Here is a 12,079-nt window from a genome sequence, read left to right as displayed (position 1 = left end):
TTATTACAGATTGTGGTGGTTCCAAATTTGGATTTGGCGGTTTATTAATTTTAGAATCTCAAGAAAGCAGATTGTATGACTGCCTGTGGCATATCACAACTCCTATATTTTCTGAAGAATTTTCATACCTTTTAACTGTGTCTAATATCTCATTAGTTGATGCTGGTTAGTTTTATTTCACACTAAGATTTTATTCATCTTTTGTTTTATTACATAGTGTTGAAAGTTATTTCAGAATCAAAATGTAGTTTATTTAGTTTAAATAGTCCTCTCTAAATGCAATAGTAATTGTAAAACTACTATGTAAATAAACTCAAGGTTTATTTCAACCAAAAATTAATTATGAAAATTTTAATTTATAAATATTAATAGAAATTTTAAACTGCTTTGAATTTATTTTGTTTAAAATTCAAACCAAGTAAGTAATTGTATTTTTTTTTTTATTAAATACAGGTTATATTTTCTTGTTTGAAATACAATTTGTATAACTGTATTTTAATTAATAAATGCATTATTAAATTGTTATTTATCTAGAATGATGTAGTACATATATAGCAGTTTCTTTCATTTACTAGCTTCTTTTTATCTGCATTTTTCTATTTATCTCAAATTCTCAATGTTTTTTTCGGAGAGTAAAATAACTTCCTTAAAGTTAAAAATTTAGATTAAATTTTCAACTCAACTGCATTTACATAATCTGGTTCTATGTGTCTTTTATCCTATTTTCAATGTTGTAAAAACTTTAAACTTAACAAATGACTGCCTTTTCATAAGCTCTCTTAGTCAATTTATGTTGGTTGTATCTCGTTTGAAGTTAAGCTTTTATCTTATACTGTTTGTATTTTAAATATAAGAATGCTTGTATTTTATTATACAAGCTTTTCCTTATATTAAAACCTACAATAATCTCTGGAATATACAGTATGTATACATATATATTGCAAAATACTTTTAAAATCTGTTATAACATATTGTATGAAATAAATTTTCATACAGTGTTATTGGTTTTGCACTATAAAAGCTTAGTCAATCATTAGCAATATAACCTTCTTTTTGCTAATATATTATCTAAATATATTTTTAGGATCCAATTCATCTCTAGAGTTCCGAGAAGGACGAAATTCAAAGTTTCCAATCGTTACAAATTTTGATTGCGCCAGTATGAACTGCAGTTCTATTACAAATGAAGTCACTGTTTCTGCTTACACAGGTCTTTATATAAGATTCTTTGGTAGACTGAATCAGTTATCTTCTGTTAAAATGGTTTATAGCACATATCATAATGGAAGTAAGTGAAACCTCTTATTTTAATCTATACAATTCTCATTACCAAATCAAATTAAAAGTTCTCTCACACCACAAATTTATAGAATTTTTGCTATAGTTTGTTTATATGTTCAAAAAATTTTATACTTAAATTTTACTAAAGTATATTAATATAATAACACGTAGCATAATGCTCGAAAAAATAACTGCTGCTATGATTTTTTGACCATCTATTTTTAAGAAAAATTTCAGAATGTAAATTTTTGTAAATATAATGAATTACTTTATGTCAATATTTGGCATATTAAATTTCTAGATTTTAAAAATAGGTGTTAAAATTGATAGATGACTTATTTAGATGAGAAATAATAAGTCTCATTTATTCAATTTTTCTAATGTTAATACAGGTCTGATAGAACATTCTACAGATTTTTTTTAAATTGTTTTTTAAACTAATAATTCTGGCACTGTTAGAAGAAGTTAAAAGAACCTTTTTTTTGTCTTGGTTTTTGGGAAGTTTTTGTACATATAAGTGCAATGCATTATAAAATATTCTTTTATGACGAAAAAAAAATGCTTTTATGGAGAATTTTTTTTTTTTATTGAAGTAAGTAACATATTTTTGAGTATTTTATTCTTTAGTTTATGATCAAATTCCACTCTTTTGATCATTTTTAACCTAAATTTGTTTTTATAATTCTATTTCTGTTTCATTCGAAATAAATAAGCTTGCTGATTTTCTTCCCGTGCCTTTTTTATACAAAAAAAAAAAACTAATTCTGTCATCTTGAAATGCTGAAGCTTAATTCAGAAATGGCTAAAATAGGTTTTTTGACTACTTAGGGGTGACTCTTCCATATTTTTCTTCCTATATATATACTCTTCCATATATACTCTTCCATTCTTCTTTCTATATATACTCTTCCATATTTTTCTTAATATGCTCTAAATATTTGCGCAATTGTAGTTTTAAAATAAAAAATTTCGTCTTTTTTTATTTGTTTATTATTATTAAAGTGTTCATTTTGTAAAAATATTAAACTACCTCAATTTTCAAATTGGAAATTAGCCATTTAAGCAATTTGATTTAAAATAAATTAGCAAAGACATAAATCTGTTTATTTTAATTAATAATAAAACCTTAGAATCTTAACCAAATTTTTAATTTAGGAACTGTTTACTTTAATGTACATAAATATTTGATTCATATGATCTTATCGACATTATTTTTTACCTTTAATCATTTTATGGAGAAAAAAAATTATTAACAATTAAGTATTTCTATATTTTTTATCAGTTTCTTTCATTTGATTTAATATATTGGATCCTAATTAACAATTCAATAACTAAATGTTTTAACTGTTAAATTGAATAATAGTTTACAAAAATATTTCTTCTCAAAAATGTTTAGTAGAATAATCATTGCATTTCATTTTGAAATTTCTGGTTCTGAGCTTTAATTTACAATTCTTACTAAAATTTTAGATTAGGAAAGCTTTTTTAAATAATTTTCTTCAAAACTACATTTAAATGAAATTTTTAATCCACAAACATGTATTTCTAATATTTTTTTTTCTCTTAAATTCACAACATTTATCAATTTAGTATTTCTGAATCTACACATACATATGAAAATTCTTTTCCTGTGGTTTTAAACAAATACCAGCCCAAGTTGGTGGAATTGGGTTAGGTAATATTTTTTCTTAGAAATTTGTTTTCAGTATATTCTAGTAAACAAAATCAAATGTTTTCATTTTAAATTTGCTTGTTAATTGTGAAAGTACGATTAGCCTTTATTTTTCAGATTGCAGTGGTAGGCTGCCATATTGTCAGGGAAGATGTCTGTCTCCAAGTTTATTATGTGATGGTATAGAGCACTGCCCTGATGCTAGTGATGAACTAGAATGTACAAGTATGTTTAATGTTAGTTTTCAATATTTGTGTATTTTAATTCTAAAAAAATTGTTTTTACAATTTAGATAATCACATACTGGAGAATATTTTTTCCATCTAACAGATCTTAGATAGGGTCAGGTGGGGTACAATGGGCATAAAATCAAGCTTTTTTTGTAGAAGGCTCTAAAATCAAACCATCCAATTTATTTTACCAAACATTTTGATGCATTTTACATGTATTGGATTAATATAGATTAAATATAAAGCATAACATATCTATTTCGTTTGATTGTTTTTTTACAGTAATGCTTTCAAAAGAACATCTTTTGATGTACCCACTTTACGCCCCTGTGGCAGAATTTTTTCAGGCTTTCTGCGACAAATCTCTCCAGCATTAATATCTTTCTGTAAGATACTTTTAATAATAACAAATATATATGTCACTAATTTAAAGTAACAAAAGCGTCAACTTCAAAAGAAGAAAAAAACTTTTCGGAAAAATGTTATTTTTAAAATTGAATATGTAATATTTTTTATTCTATTATTATGAGCTATATTCTCCCGTTTTGTAGGGAGAAAATACACTAATTATTTCCTTTTTCTTTCTTTGTAAGTCATCATCAAATTTAAAAACAAATTAAAAATAATGAAACCCATAGCAGTAACTAACGAAAAAAAAAAGATCGACAGTGAATTCATGCCAAATCGAACTTTTTAAAAAGGGGGGTTACAAATGCTTGTTTTCTTTTCAAGATTCAGTTGTTGTAATAAATAATGTCAGATTAAAAATATCGAATTTTAAAAACTATGTGAAAATCAATAGCAATAACTGCCAAAAAAAAAAAAAAAATAGAATGTATATTTCTGCAGAAAAGAAAACCAAACTTTTTACTTCATTATTCTCAAATCAAAATGGTATAATTACAAGCCTTTTTTTCCAACTCCCATGCACAAGAATGGCATATAATTTTGAATATTATTCTGAGGAGAAGATAGAAGCTTTCGAAAATTTCTGCAGGAAAGAAAACAAAAATTTTTTTCTTCCCAAATGAAAAATCTTTCTGCAACACAGTAACATTCTGCGTCAATGTCGCCGTGTCGCCACGATTCTGCCACGGGGCTGTATGCCAGAGTGGCGTAAGGGAGTGTAGTTCTAAAATTAGTATATATCCCATTGAAAAACAAATGAAATTATTGTTTTAGAAATAAAAACGCTCTTAAATAAATGTATCATGATTATATTTTTAAAAAAATGAATGCTTAGGAATTGCTTTTTTTCATAATTATTAAATTAACGAGTAATGTTCATTTCTACAAAATTGGGTTTCCTTTTATATTGAATCTACTTTGCTAAACTTTACGCAATTTCATCAAAAAATAAGAAAACTGTAATAGTTTTTGGTTTATTTTAAATGTAAATGAGTGTAAAAATTTATATCTTGAGGGGAAATTAAAGTGTTTATTGTTAATAGAAGACATGTATTTCTATTCAATTTAATAACTTTAAAGAAATTGTTTTGCTTTCCATGAAAATACTTTGTATACTATGTCAGTTATATTGTTATCTCCCCCTAATCATTCTTCTCTTTAAAAAATTCGAATTATGATACAATTTTGTTTTCAGTATCAGGATCACTATGTAGAGCTATATTCAAACAAGTAAATTATTATTTACCCATTTCATAATGAAATATCGAACATTAGATACTTACTAAAGCTAACACAGTAAAAAGAATACCCTATTATACTACCCTGCCTTTATTATTAAGCCTAACTATATACCCACATAATCTTTAAACTCATCCCATATAATCTTTAAATTAACTGATGCAGAAAGAGCAAAGAATTATTTTGAAAGAGCAGTGAATTATTTTGTTCTTTCTGTTGTTGTTAATTATTGAGTGTAAAATTAAATTTTAAATTTGATATACTATATCCATACTTGATATCTATTTAATAAATAAATTTAGGAAAATATTTTAATTTTTTAATGTATCAATAATCAATTTTAATAAATCAATATTTTTTTACCCTTTGAATCTAAAGTGTACAAAGCTGTGCATAGGTTTATTATGTATTTTTCATAGAATATATATTTCACACTGACACCAAAAATTGCCATATCAAATAGTTTTAAGTAATCATATATCTTTAAAGATCTTTTAATGATATTTATTCAGAACTGCCAGTAGATCTTTTACATAAATAGTTTCAATTTTGCAGAGAGCCCCTAATATTCTCTTTTATTACAAAGATCTCCTTATATGATTTCATGTCAAAAATTAATCTTTTTAAGTTTTCCGAATTTTATAGAGAAAATTTAAAATTGTTTTGCATTAATGCCTTCAATAGCAGCGTGAAGCTTTTTGTTATGTTTGCCCAAAAATGTTCTCAATTTAAAAAGGATTCAGCAAAATGATGCTTACGTTAAAATACATCAACAAATTTGCTCTGATAAATCAAACTTGTTTAAACTGATTTTCAGCGTTGATAATGCTTAACTCTACTGTGCCAGTGAACTAGCATGTATAGCTAAACTAATACTATGGTTACTATAGCTAAACTAATACGATACTCACATGGTTTTTAAATATTCCGATATATGTATTTTAAACAATAATAATTCTGTCTAATTTTTGGCAGTTATTGCTATTGATTTCTCCATAATTATTAAATCTGATCTTTTTTATACGATTCTATTTTTATTACTTATTACAACAACCTTATCTTGAAAGCTTTTTCTGTATGTTTTCATATGATTTTATAATTTATCTATCACCTGTATCATTTAATTAGCTCAATTTGAAGTCTCCCTTTAATCATTGAAATAGCACAGTAATGCATAAAAATCTTGCACTTTTCATAAGATTCTTTTTATAATTTGAGAACCCCATGCTACAATCATTGCTTGTAGCATAGCCTTGACCATTCTTTATTAAAAATATTAAATGTAGCATTATGATTCAGTAGTTTTTTGTGAAGAAAAGTTTTACTCAAGTACATCTATCTATATTATATAAAACGCTAATACATACGTATGTATGTATCAATAAAACCGATGATATTTCTTTTCTCGCGCTGGCAACAGTTTTCATTTTTAATTGATTGGATTCGGCGCGCAAGAGCACGTAGTGAGCAACCAGATAACAATAACCAGAGTGAGCATTATTAGGTTGTTCAATTCAGATTCATGCACTAAAAACATGACAATATTTAATTTAACCTCAATTAGGAATTAATTAATTAATTGAAGTTAGAATGCTTTAAAAGGCTGCTGTTGAATTGATATTTTTCTACTGGGAGCTACCTTAACGTCTAAAAAACGTTTAAGTGTTTGTATTGAATGCATTGAAGTTTTTTATATTTCGCGTTTATTTATGCATTGAATTTTCACGCTTTAAAATGCAGAATATTAGTGAAGCAATATTTGATAATTTATTTTGCTAATATGTTTCTTATTTAGCTAATGTTTTGATTTTTTCACCATGTACAATCTAAATAGCTAATATACTTTTTTAAAAGCCAATAAGAACATTGGTAGAATTCTTCTACATAAGTACAATACTATGTCTTTGATGATAAAATAATATGTCTTTGATGATAAAATACTATGTCTTTGATGATAATATATTATGTCTTTGTGCTAGAACAAGTTGCTCGCCATGGTTCACGTTCATGGTTATACATGGTTCACGACGTGAACCACATAGGATTGCGTAGCAATTCTCGGGGGTTGGCGAGCGTTAGCGAGCAGGGGGCGGAGCCTCCTAGTATACTGATAATTTCTTAAATATTGTACCAATTGTATATATTGATATACAAAAAAAAATAACAATGAAAATCACTAATCTTTTATCACTTGCTATAAGGCATTTGTGGAAGTGAAATAAGTTAAAATATTTAAATTCATAAAAATAATTATCGAATACTCAGTTTAATTGAATACTATACCAATCAGAAATGAAGTATCTTTTATATCTGTAAAAAATTTTCTGCATAAACGAATGAAAAGATAAAAATGTAGAAAAAAACAAATAGAAGCAAAAATAGTGATGAAGGTTTGAAGCAAAAGTATTAGAAGTTAACATATCCAATGAATTTTCTAACTGATTATCTTTTTCTTACAATGTATGCACGCTCTTAACCTGACAACAGGGGAATAAATTTTTATCCAACTCTTTTCACAATGGGACTTTTTACTTTATAGTCATAATATCGCATATAATATTTGTTGATAAAAAATGTCGTGTCTATTGTAGTAGTAATTCGTCTATGATGAAACATTTGCCATACCAGTTAACAGTTTAAAGTGTTTTTTTAACATAAGTTTAAATGATTTTTATGTTCTTTTTAATACTTCATAATTGCTAAAAATTTTATCCATTAATTGTTTAGAAAGAAAACCATTAATGTTTCCTTCTCTTTATAGAAGATTATAAACAATATAAAAGTGAACTGTTCTATATTGGTGAAATGTTGTATACTCTAGCACAAACAGTTTTTTAAGGTTAGATTTGCCACAACTAAATTATAAATTTTGAATAATATTAATTTTGCTTTTTTTCTATAGCTCCAACTACAGAAGTGACTACTATCGCCCCACCTGTTGTAAGGAAAAAGATTGCTCCTTCAGAAACTGGGATTTCTTTCCATATAATTTTATCCTTTGGTATATGTGGCCTGATTGTCGTTATATCTGCAGTAATTTTATTAGTATATAAACGTGTGAAAACTGTTCCTTCTGCTGAGCATGGTGAACATCAAGAAGTGGTAACTGAAATGTTAGGTATGCTGCTTATTAACATGACTGTTAATACAAATTGCTTTTAAAAAATATAACTTTGATGTTTGCATTTTTTAATAATTTTTTTTTAAAATTGTTTTTGCATAAACATAAATAATTTATAAACAAGGCATCCCTAAATTCAAGCTGGTAATGTTTTGCGAAAATGCAGGTTTTAATTAAAAATTGGGAAATTTTATTTATTTTTAAATTTGTAACATATATAGTTATGTGATGAACAGCATATCAGATGGAGAGGGGTACTGTTACATTAACTTTTTTTTTTCTTCAAAATTTTTATTGACTGTTTTTGTATAAATGATCTTGAATTTTCTTGATACGACACTCAGTTAAAATGAGTCAAAATGAGGGGTTCCTAAATTTGTTGACATAAATCTTAGACTTCAAAAAACTCTGAAGGAAAAAGTCTAATAACATTAAATCACATGATATGTTTGGCTAATTCTGATCACCAAAATTGGAAACTGCGCGAATAGATCTCTAACTACTATGTTCAACAATGAAAACACTTTGTTCCAATGTGTGGCATTTCTTTCTTGATAATGATGTACTATCAACTGTCATTGTTTCATTTAATTTTTTGCCATATTTTATTACACAATTGTTGCAAAATTCAATCTTTACATTTAATTTATATTCATCTTTTTGGCCAGGATAGCCTGGTTAGTAGGAAGTTGGACTCTTGTTTCTGAGAACGGGAGTTTGAATCCAGCCGCGGGAAAATCCCCATGTATTAAATGGTGACTGGTGCACATTAAATCTGCCATGGTCGCAAAATCTTTCAAGTTCCCATAACAAATCAATACCTCTGGGGTACCTAAGAGCATACCTGCCAAGTCTCCTGTTTTGTAACGAAGACTCTGTATTTTACAACTATCTCCTGTTTACCTATATTTTCTCTAATTTCTCCACATTTTTTGAAGAAATTTTAAGAAAACTTTTTTTGTGATAAATATCTGCTATTCAACAAAATACCTTTCTTATTCCTCGACACATGGCGTTATTGCTAGTACTGCAGTTCATGTGCTGCCATGCCAACCAAACCGTATGTAGCGAGAATGCTGTTGTGAGTCGCATATTAAATGAATCGTTTTTTCTCTAAAGTTAAAAAAATTTGCTCCGAATTTCGCTCATTACTTTCTGATAAAAAGTAATTTCGTTAGTAACTGTTATGAACAGATCTTTGATAAAAAATATCCTATGCAAAGCCAAGTCAGCTACTTATGTTTGAAATATGAATATCTAAAAATTCTGTAAAATAAAGTTAATTAATTGGAATTATAAAAATTATTTTTATAGTCTTAGTAATTATGAATAATGGTTTTAAAAAATCTTTTTTAGTTTAAGATTTATTTACATATTTTTTAACTTCGCTAATTGTAAGTGCTTATATTACTTCTATATTTTAATTTCTTTTTTTACTTGCATGATGTATCAAAACTGAACACGTAACCAAAATAATGTCCTCAGTAAAATATCAGTTATTTTATTTCTCCAATGTATGCAAGATTCCCTTGTCTACTGGTTTAGGTTCAAAATTATAAGGCTAAGGAGTTGAACATTGGCAGCCTTAAATTCAAATTTGGGTAGGCTGTTCGACAACGGTTACAAAATAAAATAAAAATTCATCTGTTCACTGTAAAAATTCATCTGTAAATAAAAATTCCTCATTAAATGTTCATCTTTTTTTACTCTTAGGGCCTCCTCGGTACCCAACTTCAGAACATACAACGGTTGACAATCTACCAACATATGATGACTTCATTCGAACTGCAGATCGCTACCCACCTCTATTATACACCAGAGCAGCTAAGCGATATTCTGAGCCACCCTATCCAGCTCGCATTAACCTTATACACACTACAAGCTTCTGCAAGATACCTGCAATGAGTAGTCAGTCTTCTGATTCCTCTTCATCTGTGGAAACCATGTTTGTTGATGAGCTTCCTATAACACCAGAACCAAGTTGTTCCTTTGAACGAAGCAACATAACTTCCAACTTCACTAAACAGGAGTCTCCGAATTGCTCACCTCAAATCAAGAGAGCTTGGCTATCAGATTCAAAGTTAGATCAGCTTAGGAATAATGACTGCCATTTGCACCTTTCAATTACGCACTGTACGTCGCCTTACAGCAAATGCAATTGTTCACTTAAGCAATACTATTCTTTGCCAATCAAATTTAAGATTAACAACTGTAAAAGTAATGATATTAATATAATTCTACCTAATAATGCAGCCCCAAAGGTCGACTTTGGTAGATCTCGGCATTTGTCTTTCAGTCACAATTCTGACACTAATTCTAAAATAGTAACCATTAAAACTAGATGCCATAGTGATCCATGTCAGTTTAGTATTCAATATTCAGTTTATCCTTGAATGTATAAGACAAAAAAAAAATTTGGTTGTATTTTTTGCTGGATGTTTGTTGTTACTAACATTTTCGTTGTGAGCCCAAAGTTAAAGCTCAGTTTGTTGCATTCCATGTTTCATTAATTTAATAACAAAGAATGTTATATCAATTCAGTTTTACAAAATGTTTCAATTGAAACTTAATACATATAGTTTAATGAGGGTTAGGTTTATATTTGCTGAGCAATATTTCTTCCTTTTTTTGTTTTGGAAAGGAGTACTTTCTAGATTTACAAATGTTTAGTTGATTTATTGCATAATAATATTTTATGTTAAATTGTTTTATATTTATAGAATCTTATTTGACATATCATTGACATAAGGTGTTTACTCAATCAAAAACAGTTTGTGTAAAAGTAACATTTTTTGTTGGCTATTTATTTTATTTTTATTATTATTTGTTAAAGTAATCCAGTTTTTGACACATGTGAAACTGGATTACAAATTGTTATACATATTTGGCTGTATAATGTAGTATTTGATAAATTTTCTATTTGTGAGAAATAAATAGCATTAACAAGTTCTATTATGTTACTATATAATAAAGCATTTTTATGTTTGAACAAGTAGTTGATTCTAAAACTACAGTTAAATTCCCTAACATTTTAAAGATGATAAAATTAAATATTTTTCTATTGCTTTTAATCTGAAACACTAACCTTTTCCATTTATATAATATTTTTAATAAATTTATAATGTATAAATAACTAATTTTTCTCCTCATTTTATAATTGACCTATGATTGTCATTGTTGTAAAATGGAAGTAGAAAATGGATTTGGAGTATTTTTGGAATGATTTAAACTAATTTTAAAAAAAATTTGTTTGAATCATTTTTATTCTTAAACTTATAAATATAAGAAGTTGTTAACAATTTTAGAGGACTGTCTGAATCATTTAAAGTAAGACATTATATAATGGAGCTTGTTTTATAAATAAGGACTATATATCGACTTTTGAATGTTACATTTTATATGTTTATAGATTTTATGCATCCATTAAACTTAAATGTCAGTATTCCATAATTAATGCATTCATCTAAGAGGAGTACTAAAAAATCTAGAATACAATACGCAAGCTGTTCAAGGTATTAAATATTATTTTTGTTGTGAAAGTTGAGTATTTTCAAAGGAGATGGCTTCTCCTTGATATTTTAAATTGCCTTAATTTTTTAAAGTTTTATTACCAAACCTAATAGTGTATTTTATTTGGATTTTTCACATTAGAAATTGTGAAATTTTTGTAATACAAAGTAAAATGTGTTACTGATATCAAAATGTATTTTGTTTAGTCTTTATAAAAAGTAATTTATTAAACTGAAAGTTATATAATTCTGTTATGACCAGCTTTGTTTACTAAGAAAAATATTAGTAGCAAGTTACTCAACACAAACCCCTTTTTTTTTACCTAGCAACCTCAAAAATTAAAAAGGACCTTACGTAGTTAATGGGGTGGAATATTCTTTCATGTGTTGTACTGCTGTGAGGAATGGCTTAAAAAACCGCCAGCGTAAACTTGATCAACTCAGAGCCGTCCTTTTTTTTCCTGTGACTGACTAAAAGTAGACTTGTTGAGAAATAAACAATATGACAAATTTTAATATAAATTTGATTGCGCATCTTTCATTGTCAAATTTTCAATTTATCTTGTAATTTAATTAGGAAAAAAACCTTTTTAATGACTTCTATTTATTTCGTATATTA

At 27.0% G+C, this 12,079-nt stretch overlaps 1 protein-coding gene across 9 annotated transcripts in view; it reads left to right on the top strand.

Moving 5' to 3' along the window:
• LOC107452087 (uncharacterized) overlaps positions 1–11,710 on the top strand; it is a 32,738-nt gene extending 21,028 nt beyond the window's left edge. For all 9 annotated transcript variants that reach the window (XM_071179822.2, XM_071179825.2, XM_071179827.2 and 6 more), the window contains exons 10-14: positions 10–165; positions 1,085–1,288; positions 3,071–3,178; positions 7,733–7,948; positions 9,665–11,710. In XM_071179822.2, the coding sequence (XP_071035923.2) occupies positions 10–165; positions 1,085–1,288; positions 3,071–3,178; positions 7,733–7,948; positions 9,665–10,344 (1,364 nt within the window). In that variant the 3' untranslated portion in view covers positions 10,345–11,710. The remainder of the gene's footprint in view (positions 1–9; positions 166–1,084; positions 1,289–3,070; positions 3,179–7,732; positions 7,949–9,664) is intronic.
• Positions 11,711–12,079: the final 369 nt, after the last annotated feature.

The sequence above is a fragment of the Parasteatoda tepidariorum genome, chromosome 1 (assembly GCF_982258835.1).
Source record: "Parasteatoda tepidariorum strain Cologne lab strain chromosome 1, Ptep-v5.0, whole genome shotgun sequence".
Lineage (NCBI taxonomy): Eukaryota > Metazoa > Arthropoda > Arachnida > Araneae > Theridiidae > Parasteatoda > Parasteatoda tepidariorum.
This window is presented reverse-complemented; position numbering and strand designations above follow the sequence as displayed.